Below are 22,658 nucleotides of genomic sequence, written 5' to 3'. Positions count from 1 at the left end.
ATAAGGGAGGGGGTGATGGGGGAGGAGAGGATCGGGGGAAGGGGGTGATGGGGTCAGGGGGTGATGATGGGGGAGATGATGATCGGGGGGAGGGTGATGATGGGGGAGGACGATGATGAGGGAAGGGGGATAATGGGGGAGCATTGGTCATGGTGAGCGGGTGGAGTAAGTATGGGAGGGTAGGGAGGGTGAGGTGAAGGAGAAAGGGGGGATGAAGGTTAAGGCTGTCACTGCAGAAGCAAGAACTGTCAGGCTGTAAGCCGAGCCGGACAGACTCTCGCTCTCTTACAGGTCGAGCAGTGAGAAGCGGAAAGCAGCATCCATCCCTCAGCAGGCAGCTCCTCAGTCACAATAACAACACACCCGGGGCAGTATGGGAACGGTGCCCGCGGCACTGTGGGAACTGTAGTCCAGGGGCATTGTGGGAATTGTAGTCCTAGGTGTCGCCCCGTACGATGTGGTTCCCTGATGGCTCATGGGAGATGTAGGCCGGGGAATGTGGGAAACGTAGTCCACAGAGCCCTGCCCATCACTTCTGGGTTTCTGGTGCTGATGAAGAGTTTCGGCCCGAAACATTGACTTCCCTGCATCCTGGATGCTGTCTGACCTGCTGTGCTTTCCCAGCTCCACATTTATTGACTGTAGCTTCCAGCATCTGCAGTTCTTTACTATCTCCACTTCTGGGTGCTGTAAGTTAGGGATGCTCACCTTTTCGTAATGACAGGCCGCGTAGACCAAAGCATCACCTTACACTGGCACGATACACATTTTGGAAAGTTCAATATAATGGTGAAAACTGCAAAGGTATTCGTTAGTTTATAATGTTTATAGGGTGGTACAGTGGCTAGTACTGCTGCCTCACAGCGCCAGGAACCTGGGTTCAATTTCACCCTTGGAAATTTGGTTTTGGTTACCTCCGGGTGCCCTAGCTCCCTCCCCTAGTCCAAAGATATGTGCATTTAGGTGGACTGGCCATGCTAAATTGCCGATAGTGTCCAGGGATGTGCAGGCTTAGTGGATTGGCCATGGGAAAGGCAGAGTTACAGAGATCGGTCTGGGTGGGATGCTCTTTAGAAATTCAGTGTGGACTCAAAGGGCCAAATGGCCTGCTTCCACACTGTAGGAATTCTATGAATTTTAATTCAATTTCATTATTAGATTTGGAGAAACTGGGGGGAGCCGTGGGATTGCTAAATGTCTAAGATATCAGGTTGAGGCCGGTGGTGAGGTTCTGTAGAATTGAATGGTCTGCAACGTCTGAATTGGACTGATGTACATGTATGTTCATCAGACTACTCAGAGCTGCAGTCTTCACGGGCTATGGAGGAAGATAGAGATGCCTGTGTTGGACTGGGTGGACAAAGTCAAAAGTCACATGACACGATGTTATAGTTCAACACATTTACTTGAAATTGCAAGCTTTCAGGTCAAATGAAGACCTCATGGGGAGGCAATGGCATAGTGGTATTATCGCTGGATTGTTAATCCAGAGACCCAGGTAATGTTCTGGGGACCCGGGTTCAAATCGAACCACGGAATTCAATTCAATAAATATCTGGAATTAAGAGTCTAATAATGACCATGAATCCATCGCCGATTGTTGGAAAAACCCATCTGATTTACTAATGTCCTTGACAGAAGGAAACTTCCACCCTTACCTGGTCTGGCCTGGCCTACATGTGACTTCAGACCCATAGCAATGTGGTTGACTCATAATTGCCTCTGGGCAATTAGGGATGGGCAATAAATGCTGGCGTAGCCAGTGACACCCTCATCCTGCAAATGAATAAAAAAAACTGGTGTTGTGTGACTTCTGATTTCATATTGAATGGCGCAGCAAGGCTTGAAGTCTAAGCAGCTATAGATACATGCAGAGATAACAAGGTGTAGAGCTGGACGAACACAGCAGGCCAAGCAGCATCATAGGAGCAGGAAAGCTGACGTTTCGGGCCTAGACCCTTCTTCAGACCCAGCTCTACACCTTGTTATCTCAGATTCTCCAGCATCTGCAGTTCCTACTATCTCTATAGATACATGCAGTTCACTCACAGTCTAGAGGTCTCTCAGGCCAGTTTCCTTCCTCAAAACTACCATTTCACGAACAGATGGCAAACAACTTTTGCTTTTATTGCAAATACTGTTGCAAAATGTAAGTTCCCTGATCAGCAGCCTCCCAGTCAGTTGGTCCAATACAAACAGAATGGTCAAAAAAAAGTCTGTGTAGCTTAGTCCTACTGAAAGCAGGTTATTATGAGGTTTTCACCGCCTCTCTGGCTCATTGGGCCATAGCCCTGTTATCAGTGAGGATTCTCTTGGGTCTGGCCATGTTCATGTGTTATTTATCACAGGACTGTCCCAGTACCGTTCATCCTGCTGCATGGTCACGCATGTCTGCAACTATCATTTCATCTACTGCCATCATCTAGCCACCAGCATCTCACCCACTGGCAGCACCCCATTGATTGGCAGCACCATACGCACTGGCAACAATTCACCTACTGGCAGTTTCTCCACCAGTGGCAGAACCCTACCCATTGGCAACACTCGTCCATCATTAACATCCCATTCATTGACAGCACCCATTGATAGAAGTACCCTGAAGAGCTTATTTGAGGCAGAGAAAGTCTAAGCTAAGTTGTGTGATTAATGAAGGCAGAAGCTACCAAAATCTCAAAAATTAAAGGAACAGATAAATCATACGTATAGATGTGATAGAGAAGGGATTCTGTTTGGTGTTTGAGTACTGATGGTGATGGAATAGATACATGACACTTTTTTACTGCATTTTGAAATTTTTCAAATTATGTGATATGAAAATGCTTAGGTTTATCCTATATTATTTTAAATTTCTTTCACATAATAAATTTATGTTCTATTATTAAAACCAAACAGGCAGCATTATGTAGTTACGTTCATTGAAAGACCACCTCGTTAAAATTTTTTTTTTAAATCTAGCAAGTCATATTTCGGTCTGGGATTTGTCTAGTTCAATAATAACATCAGCAGGGATTATAACAAAACGCATACAGCAATCACTTCAATAACTGCTCTGAATGTGACTCTAGCGGAAGGTCCTGGAATGTTGAACTGTTGCGAACAGATCCAGACACACATGGAGGTCCAGCACAAGACAGTAGATATTCACTCACTTTATGCTGACAACAGCCTGTATTTATTTTTGTGTATCCCAATGAGAATCACAGGCTGCTGGGCTGAGATTTAGAGTTTTCACCCATTTATCCCATAAACAGTAGTTTTGTATTTTCTCTGAATATCAGAAGAACCAATCTGTACATTAAGCAGAGACTTTTCTGTCAACTCTACATCAGTACAGTGATACCAACCATCAGATGGTAGTGTGAGATTACGTCCTACCTCATGAGAGTTAATCCCTGCTCTTTGTGAAAAATGAAATGGTATGTTGGTCAAAGAAATCTTATTGAAGGATGCCCCGAGATTTATTTGGATGCAACTCGGGCATAAGCCCCCCTCAGGTTTGTAAAAGATCTGATTCTTCCTCGGACTCAGTGGCTGAGGAGAGGATGGCGCTGCTGGATATAGAGTAGGAGACAGGGACTGAAGACAATGGCTTTGGTCTTCCCAACATTTAAGTGAAGAAGATAGTGGGTCCTTCAAGACAGTGTGTTTGACAAGCAGACTGTTGTCAGCATAAACTGAGTGTCTAACATGTCAAGCATGTCCACCAGGGTCTACCACACTCCTGGGCAGTGCATTCCAGATCTCAACCACTCACTGCATGAAAATGTTTTTCTCATGGTGCTTTTGCCAATTATTTTAAATCTCTGTCCTCCTATTCTTGATCCTTTCTGTCATGTACCACATTAAGCTTCTGATGGCACTTGAAATTAAACTTGATAAGCAGGTTACAGATTATAATCTTGCCAACAATGTGCCATAGAAACAGCGAACGATTATAAACAGAAGACAGTTTGTCCATTAAGTCCTTGCCAGCTCCCTGCAAGATCCTCAGCCTTGTCCTTTCACCATATACATTGTCCTTTAATTCTCATCAAATCCCTTTTCAAAAGCCACAACTTGAACCTGTCTTCATTGCATCCAAATCCTAACTGCTCACCTCAAAAGCTTAAAAAATTCACAACATTTATTTAAAAAAAAACCTCAATGGCGCAGATATCTTCTCCCTATTTATTTCCTGCATATATTCATCTTCATACCTGCAATTGAAATTTTCAGTTAAATGGGAATGACTATTACGTGCTGAAGTTCTCCTCCCACTCCATTAACCTTCAAACTGTCCCATTCAACCTGGAATCAAACAAGAGATGGCACAATTTCATATCAGTACTTCCCAAAAGAAGGTCTGATCTTTTTCAACCTGCTGTGCTTAATCTTGTCGTAGGTCTAACACAACTAGTTTTGCTCATATTCAAATCATTGTTTCACAACAGAAGTACATCATGAAGACTGTTTTTATTCTAGCCTAGCATTGGTTACTAATTATCTTTACAATAACACAAACAATTTTGTTGATCGATCTTTAATATGTATGAATGACCCTTTCTTTCAGTGGGTAGGCTTGTCCCAGTGCTACCTCCGGTTGCCGTTTCTCAGAGGCAGTGCGAGTCCTCTAATAGAAAATCCTCTCAGCTCACCCTCGATTCTTGAGCAGAGTGACCATTTCCTCTCGCCGGTGGAAAACACGATGGTGGTGTTTCGCTGGACTGCAAGGTTTACACAGATTCTCACTTTGCATACTCAAGATACTCAGAGATTTCTTTGAAAGTGAGCAGAACATTGAAAGTATTCAAGAGTGTCTCACAGTGATTGCAGTAGCAAAAAAAAATGGTAAACGCATTCAAAATTTCTGGTGTCAGCTGGAGGACGTTGTCTTCTCTGTCGGTTTCTGCTGGAGATTTCACAGGCACCATGCCACATCATATCCACTAGTCCGGTTTGTAGATGTGGCGACTGGGCTTTCTAGCCGTTTCCTCAGTGACCTGTAACTATCGGGAACAAATGGAATAAGATTGTTACATGCAATAAGTAGTGTACATGCACAATTTACAAACAAACTTGATCCCTTTCTATAATCAAACATGTTATGTGTTTACTAACATCTCAGTCTGTGTGACCACTCAAGACATCTGTGCTCCTTAAACTCTGGCCTCTTGCAAATTCCAGGATTTAATCATTGCATCAATGGTAACCATGCCTTCACATGAACAGGCCTGGAATTTCCTCACAAACCTCTCTATGTGTTATATGTTCTAATACAGAGCAATTAAACTTCAATGTAGAAATGTATGGTTTGTATACTTTTGGCAGAAAGAATAAATCAGTCATACTGTCTTCAGGAAATAGAGGATCAAAAGGATTCCAGGGTACTGATATCCAAATCACTCCAAGCACTGATTCAGGTTATTAAGGCTGAAGGAATAGGATTGGAAATCAGGGACATTATATTCATTTATATAGGACCTCAGTTTGGTTTCCCCTGACTACCAAACAGGATTTAGGCAGAAGGTGCAGTAAACTGTAGATATAAATAAAAAGATATATAAAAGATAAAAAAAATGATATTACATTGACCAGGAACACACATTTCAGCTATCAGGAAGGATTGAACAGCCTGGGTGTTTTTCCCCTCTACAGGTCTTGAACACAAGAGGATTTGAGATGACAGATATAGAGAAAGTATATCCACTTCTGGGGGAAGGCTTGTCTGTGATTCCAGATCCACAGCAATGTAGCAGACTCTTTAATTGGTCTCAAAGGAGGATTAGGAATACTGCAGGTAATCAATTTTGGCATTGTCAGATACAGCCACATACCACGGAATAATTGCAAACAAACAAAAATAACAAGACAGTACAGGAACAGGGCATTCAATCAATCAGTCACCAAATGGTTTGAGGATATCTTACTATGTTAAAGATGTTGCATAAACACAAACTGTTGCTCCTGCCAACCCTGACACATTGCTGAAGACAAAACAAACACTTTGAGCTAAAATAGCTTATTTCTGAAGAAGGGTCTAGGCCCAAAACGTCAGCCTTCCTGCTCCTCTGATGCTGCTTGGCCTGCTGTGTTCATCAACCTCCACACCTTGTTATCTCTTTACTTTGAGCTAAAAGGCTGGCTGCACAGGACTAATTTCACAGGAGGTTGGTGGTAGGATCTAACCAGTTAAACACGGTGGTAAAATTTCCAATGTTAAGTACTACTCTTGTTTAGTTATCAAAGCAAACAATGGTTTTTTAAAAAAAACACCCCTAATATCCTACCTAGACTGCGCAGATCAAACTGGACAATAATGGCCTGGCACAATTCTGTGTTTCAGAAACTAGTACAATTAGTAGCAATAGTACCCACAGACTGAAACACAAAATCTTGACACTCCACCATAGTATAAAGGGTGTGTCATCCTGTTGGAAATGCTGTCTTTTTGATTTGTCCACAAGGGATCTGACCAGTATTTTGGCCATTGTTTATCTCCCAACCAAGGTCACTAAACAAGAGCTCATTATCATTCTCTCACTGCTGTTTTTTTGGAATCTTGCCTGCATTACAGGCATGACCACAATTAAAAAGTTTTCAATTGGCTGGAAAGCACTTTGGGATGTTTTGAAGTCAGGATAGGTGCTACAGGAATGCAAGTTCTTTATTTCTTTTGGCAGTATGATTGCAGAGCTTTATGACGTTTAAACCTGGTGGGGTTACTGTTTACCTTGTACTGTTGGATTAGCGTGCAGATTAAAAATAAGATACAGATCCTTCCAAATTGTGACACAACTGAAAGCACTGACGTTCTTCTGCTCAAATCCAAATAAAGCAACGATGTGACAGAACTATTTAGTCACCGAAGTGAAACCCCATGGAAAACAGCAGGGGCAGTACAGATATGAAGCTGGCCGAGAGACAGGAAACCGTGCTGAATGGTGTTTCTCAGCTTGAAGAAAGGAACTTAGCGGGGTTCCTCCTTTTCCTGATATATATTAATGATCTGTGTCTGCAGAAGTTGGGAGCTGCGTGACTGGAGAGATTCCGGTCAGTGACTCAAGAGGTTTTCTGATTGGCAGTTAGGGGACTGGAGAGATCCTGGTCAAAAAAGTAAAAACCCATAGGATACAGGTTAATGTGTTGAATTGGATCCAAAGTTGGCTTTGTAATAGGAAACAAAGGGTAATGGTCGAGGGCTGACCTACGAATGGAAAGCTGTTTTTAAGTGGTGCTCAGTGTTGGGACCCCTGCTGTTTATTTTACACATTAATGATTTGGACTTGAACGTCTGGGGCACAGCAGACGATGCAAGTTGGCTGTCTAGTGGATAGTGCAGAGTATAGCTGTAACCTCCAAAATGATATAGATGGGTTGGTAGAGTGGGCAGGAAAGTGGCGGATAGAGTTCATCTGTGTCAAGTTTGAGGTAGTGCATTTAGGGAGATCAAACAGGAAAAAGGAAATACACAATGAACAGGAATATGCTGAGAGGGGTAGATGAAGTGAGAGATCTTGGCATGCAAGTGCACAGGTCCCCAAACGTAGCAGTACAGGTAGATAAGGTTATAATGAAGGCATATGGAATGCTCTCTTTCATTGGCACAGGTATAGAATACAAAAGTAGGTATATAACAGTATAAGACATTGGTGAGGCCACAACTGGAGAATTGTGTGCAGTTCTGGACACTCTGTGCCCTAATTCTAGACTCTCCCATGAAGCAAACATCTTCTCAGCCTCTGCTCTATCAAACCCTGTCCGAATCATAAGTTTTAATGTGATCATCTTTCATTCTTCCAACTTGCAATTGACATAAACCCAACCTTTCTTTATTTGATAAGCCTTTCATTTCAGGGATCTGCCTAGTGAACATCACTGAACTGCTCCAGATGCAAGCATTTTGCTCCCTGATGGGCTCTTGTGACTCAGTGGTAGTGTCCCTACCTGGGAGACATTGGTTCAAGTCCTGCCTACGCCAGGCGGGTGTAATAACATCTCTGAGCAAGTTGATTAGAAATATCTGTCCCTCTCTAATATTGAGCCTGAAACCATACTCAGTTCTCTCGATGTGGTTTCACCAATGTTCTGTACCTTTGCAGCAAGACATTTCTTACAGTTATACTCCACCCTTACAATAAAAACCAAGATTCCATTTGCCTTTCTAATCACTTACTGTACCAGTGTGTGGCTGTTTGTAATTAATTTCCATGGATCCCTCTGTATTATCCTGTTCTGTAGTCTCTATTTCAGTAATATTTTGTTTTTCTCCTTGCCAATGTGGGCAGCCTCACAGTGTACTCTAACAGATGTTGCCAGGCCCTTGTTCTTAATCTCACATTACATTTCCTCCAACAGCACCTTCCAAACCCACAGCTCAACACCCAAAGGACAAGGGGAGTAGTTGCAGGGAACACTCCAAGCCACTAATCCTCCTGACTTGAAAAATATCACTATTCCTTTCCCTGTTGTGGGGTCGAAATCCTGGAATTCCCTCTTTAATTGCACTGTTCAGTGCAGCTCACCATCACCACCTTCTCATGGACAACTAGGAATGGGCATTAAATGCCATACCAGCTCCTGATCCCCATCCCATGTATAAATAAAAATAAAGTCCACCTGGCAAATTTTTACCCAGTCACTTCCACCAATTTATTTCCCTTTCCAGGCAATGTTCTCCTCACAACCTGCTTCTATACTTAGTGTGAATAATCAAGGCCTCACCTCGGACTTCTGTAGTTATAGCTTCACGAGTTACAGTTTGCTGATTTTTAAAAAATAGACTTAAATTTATCCCAAATCTCAGGATAGGCTAACTAACAGGGGACAAAGTGGGACTAGTTAAATTTTGTTTTGTGGAGAATCAGCATGGATTTAAATCAGACCAAACAGCCACCTCACATGCTCTAATCATTCTACAAATCTATGTTTACTATTTGGCCATCAGTGTCTTACGTGCACAATTCTATTGCAAGATGAAATTTTCACAGCTGGAGAACACTGGTACCATAGAAGTGAGTAAGACAAGCAACTGTTCGGGGTGCCAGAGTCAAGAAGTGGTGGGTGAGTGAGTGACAGCTGATTGTGTGGTTCCTCCCGAAAGCCAACTTGTGAAGGAGTCCTCTTCTGGGAACCACTTCTCTGAAAGGTCCTTAACCCAAACTTCTAGCTATAGCGGGCCAGAGAAAAAGTTCCTTTCTCCTGACTTTCCACGGACAAAGTCACAGCAGATCTATTTGTAACTTGCAAATTCCAGATTAGTTAAAAAGAAGTGTGTTTCTTAGAATTGGGTATTTTGATGTCGTAATATATAGTCATAAAAAAATCTACCTGAAAATGCTTTTTCCTTTGAGGACCTGGTTGGCATTTATTTATTGATTTATTCAAGGTTTATTATATTATTGTGGATTTTTGGACTTGATGCTAAACCCCAAAATTCAGAATCTCTTGTTGAGGAATGACCATACTGGTACAAACAACAATCACTAACCTAGGGGGCAAACTAACAGGGTTAATTGGACAAAACATAATACTCGAATCTTCCCTTATCGAGATTGAAGGCCAATTTGTGTCAGTCCATCGCTCTTTTAGATGCCTAGACTTCTAGGATCTTCCCATCCACACACCTGCAGACAAACACACATACCTACAGACACACACACAATGCTAATGCAAGACCCAAGCGTACCTTACTTGTTGGAGCTGCAAACTCTGAGCTTGCTGTTGTGTGCATCTCGCTCGCTAATTCCCAAACCTGACACCTATAGCAATTTCTTTGGCCATCTCTTGATGCCTAACTCAAATTCTCCCTTCAATGTCTAACTCATTCTGCCAGCAAGAGCTCCCTTTCGCAGGAATCCTCCTAACCAGTGCTATCCCTTGGCAACTGCAACAATGATCTTAGTAATATGCTCTCTTTTATTTCCTTTTCAAAGCCAACTTCAAACCCATCCCTGTGCCCACAGAAGTTAAAACGCACAATTATGATTGTTGATCAGTGGGAAATATCCTAGCCTTCCACAACAATCTAATACTTGGACCACATCCCTTGAACCTTCCTAACTGTTAGCTTGAGCTTATATTTAAAACGGGTACTCTGGGACATATGGGACATAACTTCAGGGTTTTTTTTTAACCTCTTAAAACCTCATTACAGTGCTTGGCATTAAAAGAGATGTGCAATTCAAGATGCTTCATACAATTAACTCATGCCAATACAATTTGCTAATTTTAAGCCACAAATATGCCACCAAGGTGAATTCTAACAATTGTAACCATAAAAGTAATAAACTCCAGCAGCAGAGCTAAGTAACACAAGCTGGCACATATATAACTATATGAAGTGATTGTGCAAACTTCACAACTTTAATAACTCTTCTTAGATTGAAAGTAGCAGCAAATAACTCCATCTGGAATAAGCTACTAAAGGACAAAGATAAATGTATCCAGGAATTGAAAGCAATTAGCCATGCCTTCGGAAAGAAAGAGTCAAAGCTACATAAAGAAAACTGTTTTAACAATTGCTTGATAAATGGATGCCTTATGCCACAAGGACAAACAGTCGCCCTGCAGAATTTAAGGAGGTAATCACAAGGAATCTTCAAAGCAGGCAGTCAGCACCAACTGTAGCAAGGAACGAGGAAGCTGCTTCTGATAAGAAGGCAAGCTGCAGACTGGCAATATTTTGGATGAAATAATCTAAAGGACCATCAATAATGTCACACCACAAACTTGTAGGACGGAAAATCATATAAAAACTTAACTCCAGGATTCTTTGAGAGCACAACTCTGAGAACAATACTACACAAGGATTGAACCCTGGACACATCCAGAGATTAACACTGTTGCTTGGAATTGTAGCTAAATTCCACATTATTTGGGTAATAGTAAGTTGGGTTATGAGACTTAATTTGCTTACTTGAGGAGTCTTCTGTTGGTTGCTACACGCAATAAAGTTTGAATAACTGTTTCAGTATTTGATTGTGAAATTTCTTAATAAGTAGCCAAATTACAGGTAGCTTGTGGTAATTTACCCACAACACTTCATTTGCAGAAAGATCTCTGCTTAATGAGGTCTGAGACAATGTTAAAACAGTCAATAAAAGACAAACTGAAGGACTCACTTCACTTTCTACTTCGTTACTTTGTGCTTTTCACAATATGCAGATCTGGTTCATGAGTCCTGACCTTCAATCCTTATTATACGTTCTGCATTGTCAAAGGCTCTCGATCAAAGTCTTGAATATATCACCCTCCCCTAAAATTGCAAACCTCCTGTGGCAAAAACACCAATTCAAATTAACCAGAATCTCTACTATTTGTTGCTAGAGCTTGTGATGTCGAAATAGCAGACAGGAAGTTCCCCAAGAGACTCCCTGAAGCATTTACAGATTGTATTTTCACGTACCATTCTGTGTAGCCAAAACGGTGAGTTTTTGATCTGCAGGGATTAGTGTTGCAGAGTGCTGCCAACTCTGCCAAGAGACAGCTCAGACTGGGCTGAATCAGAAGAACAGTCTGTTGCTGAGATTTCCATTTGTTCATGTGCAACATCTAAATGACTACTGCCACAGTCCTGAGAGATTTTCCAATAGGGTCCTGGGCTTGTCACTTCAGAAGTTTCATCGACCAATTTAGATGCTGGACTGTGGGTCAAAGCTGTTGATGTTGCACTAGGCAACTCAGAAAGAACAGTTTTGAGTCCTTGGTGATCCACTCGCTTAATTTTTATTTTGCTGCTGTCGTCCACGCCAGGCTCAAATTTGCTCCAACTTTCTGGCCCATTGAAAGGTTGCGTTGAATCTTCAGGATATGGTGTATCCTGATTTTGGACTTCACTGCGATCATTGCTGTTCGTGTGTCTGTTCCTTATGCTGTCCATTCTCACAGATGGTACGGTTATCTCTACATTGTTAGCCTCAAACTCTTTGTCCCCATATTGTCGAGTTATTTGGCTACTGCTATTTTGGAGAGAAGCATCTGGCCTGTAGGTTTCAAGTGATGTATTGTGTGAAGCAATGTCATCCCAGCTGCCGTTGCTGTCCTGGTCAGTCAGCAGCTGGGACCTCAATACACTCTCTAACTGCTCAGGTTCTTCAAACGCAACAGAGCCTGTTGCACTGCACCAGCTACTTAATTCTCTCGGCTGAGATTTTTCTCGATAAAGTTGCTCCCTGTCAACCGTTGCGGTGAGCCCAAACTGGAGGTAGTGTGCATTTGATGCGTGCACGCTACTATTCGATTCTGCGGCACTGACTACAGTGTACTGGTCGATTCCACTGTGAAGCCATTCGACACTAGACTTAAAATCAAATCCTTTCCTGATCTCCTGTTGGTGCTGTTCAGAACCTTGCCCAGATGGACACCAGAAGCGGACAATAGACTCAGTGGTGGTTTCCAAATCAGCCATACTACGGAATTCATTTTTGCTGAAAAGGTCCTGTGTTATCAAGTCTTTGGAATTGAAGCAACAGAGAACAGATGTTGCTCTTTGTCGACCTGCGGTATCATTTGCCTCCCTTGGGCTTTCAGTACAGCACCCACTTCCAGTCAGTAACTTGGAGAGGTCTGCACAAACCATTGCATTTGGCTTGCCCCAATGCTGAAAACTCTCAAGGTTTTGATTCAATTTTACCTCAAATTGGTAAACACAATCGGAATGTTTAGCCACAGCGCTGAAGATATTTGTATTTGCCAGCTGGACGAAAGAATCACTTAGAAAAGGTACAATGCTCTGACTGTGAGGGGAGTCCGTAATGAGGTTTCCCTGTCTGCCCAGATTTGAACCAGCTCCAATTCCAGCCCCGATTGGTCCATTCATCTCTGTCGGGTCTTGTCCTATTTGCATTGTGGAAAAATTGCTCACTTTCAGGAAGGATCGCTTGAGCTGGCGGCCTGCTGTTACCAAGGAATTAGAAATGAGGTGTGCACCATTTATGACTTTCCAGTGCTCCTGGTATTCAGACAGTGAGAATACAAAGCTGATCCTGATCCCCGAGAGCAAATCTGTGCCAGCACCTTTTGAAATGGCCGCTGATCTACAGCCTTTTGCTCGGAGCAGGGAGCCACCTGCAAGTGATGTCTGCCCAACAGTCTTTACTTCCCCATTGCTGCTCTGAGGGAAAGCTTTAATTGCCAGAGCTGGTCTTCGACATTTAAGTGTGATTCTTGAGGCTAGAACACCTCGTATCACAGACAGAGAGCCACAGGTATCCACGCTGCTTGACACAGGGGCTGATGAGTTTTCAGTTCCTGCCGAGCTCTTGACATTCGCTGCCCTGGGGAAGACCCCCGGTTTTTCAGAGTTTTCTTCACTGCCTGGCTTTCGATTCTCCTGGCAGCTGCAGACCATTGAAATTGAATTCTCCATGGTCCCAGAGATCCCACTCTTCATGTCTTGCTGCTTCCTCAATCCTCTGCACAGATCAAAAGGTCCATCAGCTACATGGTGCTTGTTCCTCGTTACACTTCGATTGGATGCACTGGTACTTAAGTGTGCAGGTTCTTCTGGCACTTTCCGAGGAGATGAACTATCTGTGTCACTCCTCAATGCACGTCTGCTGTTTTCAACCAAGCCCACACAACATGCATCAGCAACCGGCTTTATTAACGGTGTTGAACATGCCGATAGCTCACAGGGAGAGCTGCTGGGTGAGGATAGCAGACGGAGGAGCTGATCATCACCTCCTACAGAAGGCAGAGATAGAGTTTCCTGCATCTCTTCAACGTGTGCAATCAATGGAGGTTCATCCAACAGAGCTGAAGCATGCAAAACCGAGGAGACGGACTGATTTAATTTGGATAAGGTGTGGAGATTCATCAAAGGATTATTCCCTTTGCTGCTTTCAACACCACCTTCTAATTTAATAGCATTAGTCACAACATGTGCGTGTGGATGATGTGCTGTTGGGGCACAAGTGAGATTATTGGCTAAATTTTCTTCGACCTCCTGATTGTCCCCAGAGTTCACTGGAACCGAGCCCCCAACTGAGTAGTGCACCACATTAGGAGGCTCAGTTTCCTGCAATCTGTTCTCTTCCTCACTCTGAGCTCTGTTGACCAATGGACTTTGAACACTCCTCACTTGACAGTTTGCTTGAAAAACAGACATCGATCTGTTTACATCAGCAGGTTTTTGTTTAACGAGTGCTGGAGTGGTTTTGTCATCCTCGAAAGGAACCTTTGCAGTCTGCTGTCTTTCTCCAGGGTTAAAAGGAACATCTGACCAGCCTCTGGTTTCCTTGGACCCTGTAGAACCAGGACCAACTGAAGCAAACACTTGCTCCTTATCATTTGATATTGCTGTATTAAACGATGGTAGAGTTAAGTCTTGCATCTGCTTTACTTCTGGACCAGATGGATCATTTGACAAAGAGAGAACTATGTTCTGCTCTGGACTGGTTACACCAGGAGACAAGGAAGTTAGAGTTGCCACACTTGGTCCTTCATTGTCTTCTGGAATAATACCTAAAGAACGTAAAATGAATTCTAAGGTGTCCGATTCCTTTGTTGAAACACTCTGAGAATTTGGTATTGAGTTGAGCTCCTCAACAACTTTTTCTGGGGATGCATCACTTACCTTGTTACCATTTGTAGTGTAGATATCAGAAAATGGAGATCCATTTTCTGTATGGATTCCTGCAGGTACCTCACTACTGGCTTTACATTGGAGTCCTGCCTGATGTTGATGCAGATCAACTAGCTTTGATGGAGCACTGGACAGTTTAGATGATTCAATAGGCTGGGCAATGAGTTGTTCTGGGAAACCCTCTGAAGGTGGAACATAAACATCACCCTTTTGATCATTTGAGATTGCATTTGATAAGTGGACACCCACATGAGCAGCAGCTTCTTGCATTCTGCTGAATTCTTCAGCTCTTAATGCTAGAGTCAAGTTCTCTTGGAAGCTTTTTGAAGTTGCAGTGTGTTCGTTGATGAGGTAGCTCTCTATGGTACGATCTGCTCGTGCACAATGAGGAGAGGATGTGGCGCACACTTTGTCCGCAGTTTGCTGGCTCCCTGATCCTTGGCTGGAACAGCTCAGCGAATTCAGCATATCAGCTGGTTTTGTTGTCAGAGATCTCGTGGCACTTGGGAAAGATGCAGGCTTCTCTTGAACCGTTGAGGTTGTATGTAGGGGTGATATGAACGGCCCCTCAGTTTTGACTTCGGATTGTGTGAGGAGAACTGCAGCTTTCTCATTGCCAAAGGTGTGAAGCGAAGGAGAGGCTTCTGCACTTTGGCTGAGTTGAACTCTTGAATGAAGGCAAGCGGAAGGGCTTGACGCATTCCATTTAACAAGTGGTGAAGATGCATCATGCATGAATTGTTGTGCTCCTGCAGGGTTCTGCAAATTAGGCACTAAGTCTGTACTTGTATCCCAAATATCCTGGCAATCAGCCCTTTGGGAAGACTGGTTGACATAAGCTGACTGCATGACACTGTTCGATGTGATATTAATTTGACCTGATTCAGAAGAAACTGGTTGAACGTGATGTGAAGGACCTTCCAGCTTTTGACGCTTTGAATATCCATTCATTTTATTTCCGAAAGAAGTTCGCAACATATCATACAAGGCTTTGATTTCTTTTCGACGTTGTTCATCACGCTGAGAAGCATTTATCTGAGGACTGGTACGATTCATGTCTGAGGTGCTGGAGATATCCAGTGACCGAAATGAATGATTGTATGGTTCATCTTGTTGGTTTGATCCAAAATAATTGGGATCAACAGACCCAGAGCCTAAAGGTTCTGGATTCTTGGAGTTTAAACAGTTAAGTGAGTAATCTTGCATGTTACACTCAACACCTAAAGCCCCTTGGTGGATGTGGGGATACATTGTACTATCTTGACAAACAGAGCTTTTCTCTTCATGACTTTGGAGAGATAGACTGGTTCGTTCTATCAATGAATTGCATTGGTGGTGGTTTGGCACACAGGGAGATAAAATCTGTTGCTCGCTTTGTTTTGGAAAAAAAGAATTGCTGTCTATATTTCTGTTTGACATTAACTGATCTCTCAACGATGAAGCGCTGCTCAGATTCTTGCTGTTCACATGACTGGCAGAATTTATGTTCTGTGCTGCAAACTGACAGGATTGCACCATTGCAGGATTTTGCTGGGGTGACACATTTACTTCGCTCGCCCGTAAGTTTGCCTGGGCTGTTCTTTTCCTTTTATCCATAACCTCAAACGCGAAAAGCAAGGCCTTCAGCTCTCCAAATGTAAGTTCTTCGAGAAACCTCAGTACATCGTAACTCCTCCTCTTCCGCGAACGTTGAGACTTCTTTTGAGAATACACATTGGAAAGGTTGTGTGCCCTGGAAGTGGATTCACAATCTATCTGGTGATTTTCAGACGTTCTGTGACTAAAACTGTTGAACTGAGGAGCTACTGGCGGGTCAGAAGTGGCCTTTGAACAGTTTTGACTGGGAATCTGAGTACAAAGTCCATCTCCACTTGACATCGTGCTAGGAGTGTGGCTAAGCATTGCTTCACGTCCATGGTTCATTAAGTGGTTTCCAGTTGATGACTGCAGAGTTGAGATACTGTCCCTACGCAGTGCCTGCATTCTGTCTCCCTGCTGGCTTAACCCAAACATGTGTCCGTCTGTGGACCCTTTGCAAGCTTTAGTACTCGTGTTATGAAATGGGCCTGAATTGCAATAGCCTACGTTCGAAGCTTGCTGATTTGCAGGGCGCGTAAAAGATCCGGGAGCCTGTGGATACTTGGCACATGGGCAGTTATTCCAATAATTCTCCGTGGGCCGAGCCACAAAAACCACCCCATTATCTGACTGCCCAGGAAGTTGCTCCGAAACAGACCAGCTCTTGTGGTTTAGCAGAGGTGGTGTCGCCCAAGAGGCGAGCGAGCTTGGAGTTCCAGGCTGCACACCTGTAGAAGTAGGACTGGGGGATGATGGGAAATTCTTGACAGTTGCCTGGGCCTTTTGGTACCAGCACATTGGTCCTCTCTGAGAAGGGCCAAACTCCAAAGGTGTTTGAATGCAGGCCGCGTCTGACCACATTGATTGATCCTGAAAATAGGTAGATTGGCTCTCAGTTGGCAGACACTGTGGATAGGCAGGTTGGAATCTACTTTTAGTCTGGGAACCCCCGATTAATGTAGTCAGTATGGGTGAACGATAAGATGTGGTGTCAATGAAAGACGAAGATAATTCAGCTGAGGAACAGGCAAGTTGGTTGGCGTCTTCATTTGGGTTGCTTGTTGCCAATTCATTGGCAAAGTAGTTAGATCCACAACGGACCTTCCAAGACTGGTGATTAGATGAGGATGACCCATTATTGGCACACTCCGATCTCCAAACAGGCTGTTGGCAAAGTGGATATAATGCCTTCAGCTCATCGCGACCGTCAAAAAACTGGTGAAAAGAGTCACTTGGAGCCTGACTTTGCATCTTTTGCTGTTTTAACTTGCAGCGGGTCAGCTTGCTGTTTTTCTAATCTTAAGGCTTCTGTGAAGAAAAATAAATCAGAACTTTAATACATAGAAGTAAAAAAATAAATCAAATGCATTAAAAATTGGAAACAGAAACAGAAGTGGCTGGGTAAGCTCAACATCTGTGCAGAGAAATCAGAGTTAACGTTTCGGGTTGAGTGACTCTTCCTCAGAAGACTCCTCATTAAAAACTGGATCTTGCCACAATACCCATTATTGTCATACTTTTTAGGGATGATTTTATGTCAACACCCATCATGTGTTTATTTTCATTATCAACAATTACACTGTGGTTGCAGGCTTTGGCCACAAGATAACAGTGTGGAGGTGGAGGCACACAGAGTGGAGTGACCTTTTGAATCAAAATCGGGCAGAAGGGTCCCGACCCGAAACGTCGGCTTTCCTGCTCCTCTGATGCTGCCTGGCCTGCTGTGTTCCTCCAGCTCCACACTGTGTTATCTCGCAACAGTGAATGGGTTTTTTTTTGGGCTGGAGGGACGTTTGCAATGGAATTGCCCAGTGGTCAGTGTTGGGCTCAGAGATAGTAAGAACTGCCGATGCTGGAGTCAGAGATTTCTGAAGAAGGGTCCTGACCCGAAACGTCAGCTTTGCTGCTCCTCTGATGCTGCCTGGCCTGCTGTGTTCCTCCAGCTCCACACTGACAAGGACTGGGCTCTTGCTTTTCCTGATCTTGGTGTATAGGGGGCAATTTTAAAGGTTGCAGATGACACTTGTACAGGTGAAAATTGTAAACTGTAACAAAGGCATTGCAGGACTATTAACTTTTTGATAGACTAGGCACATAGATGGCAGATGAAGTTCAATGTGGAGAACAGCAAGATCATATATAGAATCCCTACAGTGCAGAAGCAGTCCACATTGATTCTCCAAAGTGCATCCCACCCAAACCCACTCCCTATCCCTGTAACCCTGCCTTTACTATGGCCAACCCATCCAACCCTGGATACTATGGGCAATTTAGCAATGGCCAGTCCACCTAACCTGCACATCTTTGGACTGTGAGAGGAAACACAGAGGAAACCCATGCAGACGATGCACAAACTTCACAGTCAGTCGCCTGAGGCTGGAATCAAACCCAAGTCCCTGGTGCTGTGAGGCAGCAGTGCTAACCACTGAGCCACCATGCCACCCCACACTGTTGGTACAAAAGCATATGGGAGAGACATTGTTTAACTTGCTTCAACCTGCTCCAAACCTATCACTGCACACAAGTCAAAGATTTGAGGTTTACACAAAACCTAGAACTCGCCTGACAATGCATCCATAAGAAACACAGCAACTACATCCTGTTTGTAACATACAGCATTGTAATACAAAAAAAAAATTCACTGCTCACAAAAACTTTTATCATGGGCATAATTCGACCTTTTGTACATTACAAATGAGCCTGCAGTTAGCTCCCAATTTACAGAATTTACATGATAGTATTCACAGATTACTGATCAGACGAGATCCACCCAGTTCCCAGCACTACCCAGTCTGCTGGTTTAGTAATGCAGGAACAATGGGGGTTAATTTACATCAGCCTCTCCCAGTTTACCATCACACTCTTTTGAGACAGTGTGACCCAGTGGAAGGAGTTGCAGGATGATTTATTGTCTGTGACACAAACACTCTTGCTGTGACCAGTTTCAGCTCTAAGGAGCTGATAGCACAGTTAATCACCTCAGGGAAACTGTTCTTATAGGGGTGCACAAACTTGATGATGAGCAGGAGGTGGTAGCCACATTAACCAGACAAGAACATGCTACCGGATCTCACCAAATTCAGAGCAAACCAAACACTGGGCTTTATTTGACAAACAGGAGGCTGGAAAAACACAGAAAGCCAGGCAGCGTCTGAAGGAGAAGTCAACATTTCAGGTATTACCCTGAAGAATTATCTGAAACGTTGACTTCTCTTCCAGATGCTGCCTGACTTGCTGTGTTTTTCCAGCCTCCTGTTTGTTTACCTTGGATTCCAGAATCTGCAGTTTCTTTGTCTCTTACTGGGCTTTATTTCTTAGGAAGAGTGAGAGAGCCAACACATGTACAATTCGTGAATGGCCTCCTCCTGTGGTATATGAAAAAGTGCACATGAAAAGCATCAGTGCCGAACACCCAAAACCATAACATAACATAAAACATTACGCTCTGTGGTATAATGGAATTAGCAACTTGGTGCTATCAAACATATAATTCTACTAAGAATGAGGAGATGTGTACAGTTCCTGCAATTACTGTGCACGATGCTGACCTTGGAAGTCATAATTCATATTCGGTGTGGGAAGTCAGCGCCTGTTTAACAGATAATGACAGCGAGATCCTTGTCCACAGTTACCAATCACTGGCAAAGAGTTATCTTCAATGAAATAGCAGGGAGAAATGTAATGGCCACTGTGCTTCAAATTGGGTTGAATATCTTCAGTATATTTGAAACCCTGCTAAATGAGATTACATTAAATTGTTGTCATGTCTGAAATTAGTGCATTCCATACAGGAATGGCTCCATTCGCTGACATGCTTTTTAGCTCACTGGTACAGATTACTGTCCAATCAATGCTGGCGATTAAGCATTCTGGTTTACATGAACGATGCAAGGTTTTCTATCTATTTACAAAACTCTCTGCTGCTTCCTTGCACTATTACACCTTTTGTTATTTAATTCCTCCATCTTCCGCCCTTCTGTTTTTCCACCCCTCCTATTCTTTCTGCCTCCTGGTCAAAAACCTGTTACACCTAAGTTTGTTCCAGAGATAGTAGGAACTGCCGATGCCGGAGAATCTGAGATAACAAGTTGTAGAGCTGGATGAACGCAGCAGGCCAAGCAGCATCAGAGGAGCAGGGAAGCTGACGTTTCGGGTTGAGACCCTTCTTCAGAAAATACACCCAAGTTTTCTGGTTTTGGCAAATGCTTACCAATGTGAAACATTAACTCTGTTTTACTCTCTCCATGCCAGACCTGCTGAGTTTCTCTAGCATTCTCTGCATTTACTATCTGGTCCTTAGCTGATTGCTTTCTGTTTTTTACACTTCCATAGCAACTACACTTCAAAAGTACCTCATTCACTTCCAAGGGTTCTGGAATATCCTATCTAGAAATGGAATTAGAATTAGCTTAATTGTCCCATGTACTCAAATGATTGCCGTGAAAAGTTAATACATCATCACTCACAGCGCCATCAAGATTAGAGGGAGCAGATTTAGGACTGAACTGAGAAGGAATTTCTTCACCCAGAGGGTTGTTAAGCTATGGAATTCCTTGCCCAGTGAAGTAGTTGACGCTACTTCAGTAAATGCTTTTAAAACAAAAGGTAGATTTTTTTTGAACAATAAAGGAATTAAGGGATACGGTGAGAACGCGGGTAAGTGGATCTGAGTCCACGAACGGATCAGCCATGATCTTATTGAATGGCGGAGCAGGCTCGAAGGGCCAGACGGCCTACTCCTGCTCCTAGTTCTTATGTTCTTAAGTACAAAGGTACCTAGGTACAGCTTCTTTAGTTACAAGATCTTAGAAAATAGAGAATAAAATGCCCAGCATTGCAGAAATGAAAGTCCAGAACAGTGATCTTCCAACCCATACCAAGCTGGCACCTAGCCCCCAGGCTTCACCTTGAGAATCACATTGACAATTGCTATTCAGAGGTAAAGGGGTTATGACTTTGATGATGAAATGCAGGAAACAGGCCATAACAGAAGAAGCAGCAAAATTCCAAAGAGGGATAGACGATGAGGACCTGCCCCAGCTGGGAAACACTGGAGATGGCCCAAGGGGTGCTGCTGCTTTGAGATGCCAGGAGCTGCGGGGCAGTCTGCATACCCCAGATCCTGAACAGCTTTGGGGAGGAACAACGCAATTGTGCTGGGTGCTGAATTGGGAGTCCCTCGCTGATGTCACACACAATGGAGACTTCACTCCCAGGGCAGCTATCTCAGCACAGAGATACAGGAGCTGGTTTACCCGGGACAGCCTCGGACGTGTGGACATCTGGGCTGGTAATCTAAAACCTAAAACTGGCTTTAGGTGACGGATATAACGGACTGGAGGCAGTTAACCTGTGAAGGATGTGTAAGATCAACACAGGGCAATGCAGTCAAAACAATCTCCTGGGAAGAAGCTGACAAAGGAACACAATGAAGTATCGGAGATAACAAGGTGTAGAGCTGGATGAACACAGCAGGCCAAGCAGCATCAGAGGAGCAGGAAGGCTGACGTTTCGGCCTAGACCCTTCTTCAGATCGCTTTTTTTGAATTATTTCAAACTACTGCACTTTTTTTAAAAAAGTGTACTTCCATTTTTCATGTTGGATAATGAATTATGTCTCATAAAAATGTAATTTTCCAACATCTTTTCTCAGTAAGCAGAGGAAGTGGAGTTAATGGGAATCGGGGGTAATCTCTCCGCTGGCACAAAGGATGATGATGGTTATTGTTGGAAGTCAGTCAACTCAGCTCCTGGGCATTGCTGCAGGACTTCCTCAGGGTATTGTCCTGAGGTGAAATCTCATCTAAGCCATTGGGAGGTTCTGTGCACATTGATTGGATGTGCCAGAACACTGACTTCCATATGTCAAAACTATTGCACCTCTGTGGAAAAAAGAAACTAGGGGAAGCATCGGTTCTAGGCCCAACCATCTGCAGCTGCTACATTCAATGACCTTCCCTCCAACTTAAGGTCAGGAGTGGGGATATGCGACAATGATTGCACAATACTCAGCACCATTCGCGGCTCTTCAGATACAGAAGCAGTCCATGGTCAAATGCAACAAGGTCTGGATGATAGAGTCAATAAATGTGGAGCTGGAAAAGCACAGCAGGTCAGACAGCATCCGAGGAGCAGGTAAGTCAATGTTTCAGGCTGAAACCTTCATCATGATTGGGGGGGGGAAGGCGGCGAGCCCAGAAATAAATAAAATGGAGGGGGGGGGGACTGGAGGTGGGGGGGGTTAGGTGAGACGGAGATAGATGAATGCAGGTGGGGGGTTATTGTGGTTGGTCATTGGGAAGGGTGGAGTGGATAGGTGAGTCAGAAGATGGACAAGTTGGGGGTAGAGAGATTTTGAAGCTGGTGAAGTCAATATTCAAGCCACTGGGCTGTAAGTTCCCAAGGCGAAATATCAGGTGTTGTTCCTCCAGTTTACATTTGGCACTCGGACAGTGGAGGAGGCCGAGCGTGGACATGTTGTCAGGGGAGTGGGAGGGGAGTTAAAGTGGATGGCAAC

The 22,658-nt window shown here is 43.6% G+C and overlaps 2 protein-coding genes across 3 annotated transcripts in view; both read right to left on the bottom strand.

The window, feature by feature from the left end:
* amn1 (antagonist of mitotic exit network 1 homolog (S. cerevisiae)) overlaps positions 1-383 on the bottom strand; it is a 12,678-nt gene extending 12,295 nt beyond the window's left edge. The window contains exon 1 of the mRNA XM_048607767.1: positions 290-383. Coding sequence (XP_048463724.1) covers positions 290-324 — 35 coding nt within the window. The 5' untranslated portion in view covers positions 325-383. The remainder of the gene's footprint in view (positions 1-289) is intronic.
* An 11,002-nt stretch (positions 384-11,385) lies between these two features.
* The window catches only part of LOC125485393, a 25,613-nt gene continuing 14,340 nt past the window's right edge, over positions 11,386-22,658 (bottom strand). For both annotated transcript variants that reach the window (XM_048607971.1, XM_048607970.1), the window contains exon 2: positions 11,386-17,449. In XM_048607971.1, coding sequence (XP_048463928.1) covers positions 11,426-17,392 — 5,967 coding nt within the window. In that variant the 5' untranslated portion in view covers positions 17,393-17,449 and the 3' untranslated portion in view covers positions 11,386-11,425. The remainder of the gene's footprint in view (positions 17,450-22,658) is intronic.

This window comes from Rhincodon typus, chromosome 18 (assembly GCF_021869965.1).
Source record: "Rhincodon typus isolate 14 chromosome 18, sRhiTyp1.1, whole genome shotgun sequence".
Taxonomy (NCBI): domain Eukaryota; kingdom Metazoa; phylum Chordata; class Chondrichthyes; order Orectolobiformes; family Rhincodontidae; genus Rhincodon; species Rhincodon typus.
Note: the sequence above shows the minus strand (reverse complement) of the source record. Positions and strands in the feature narration are given on the sequence as shown.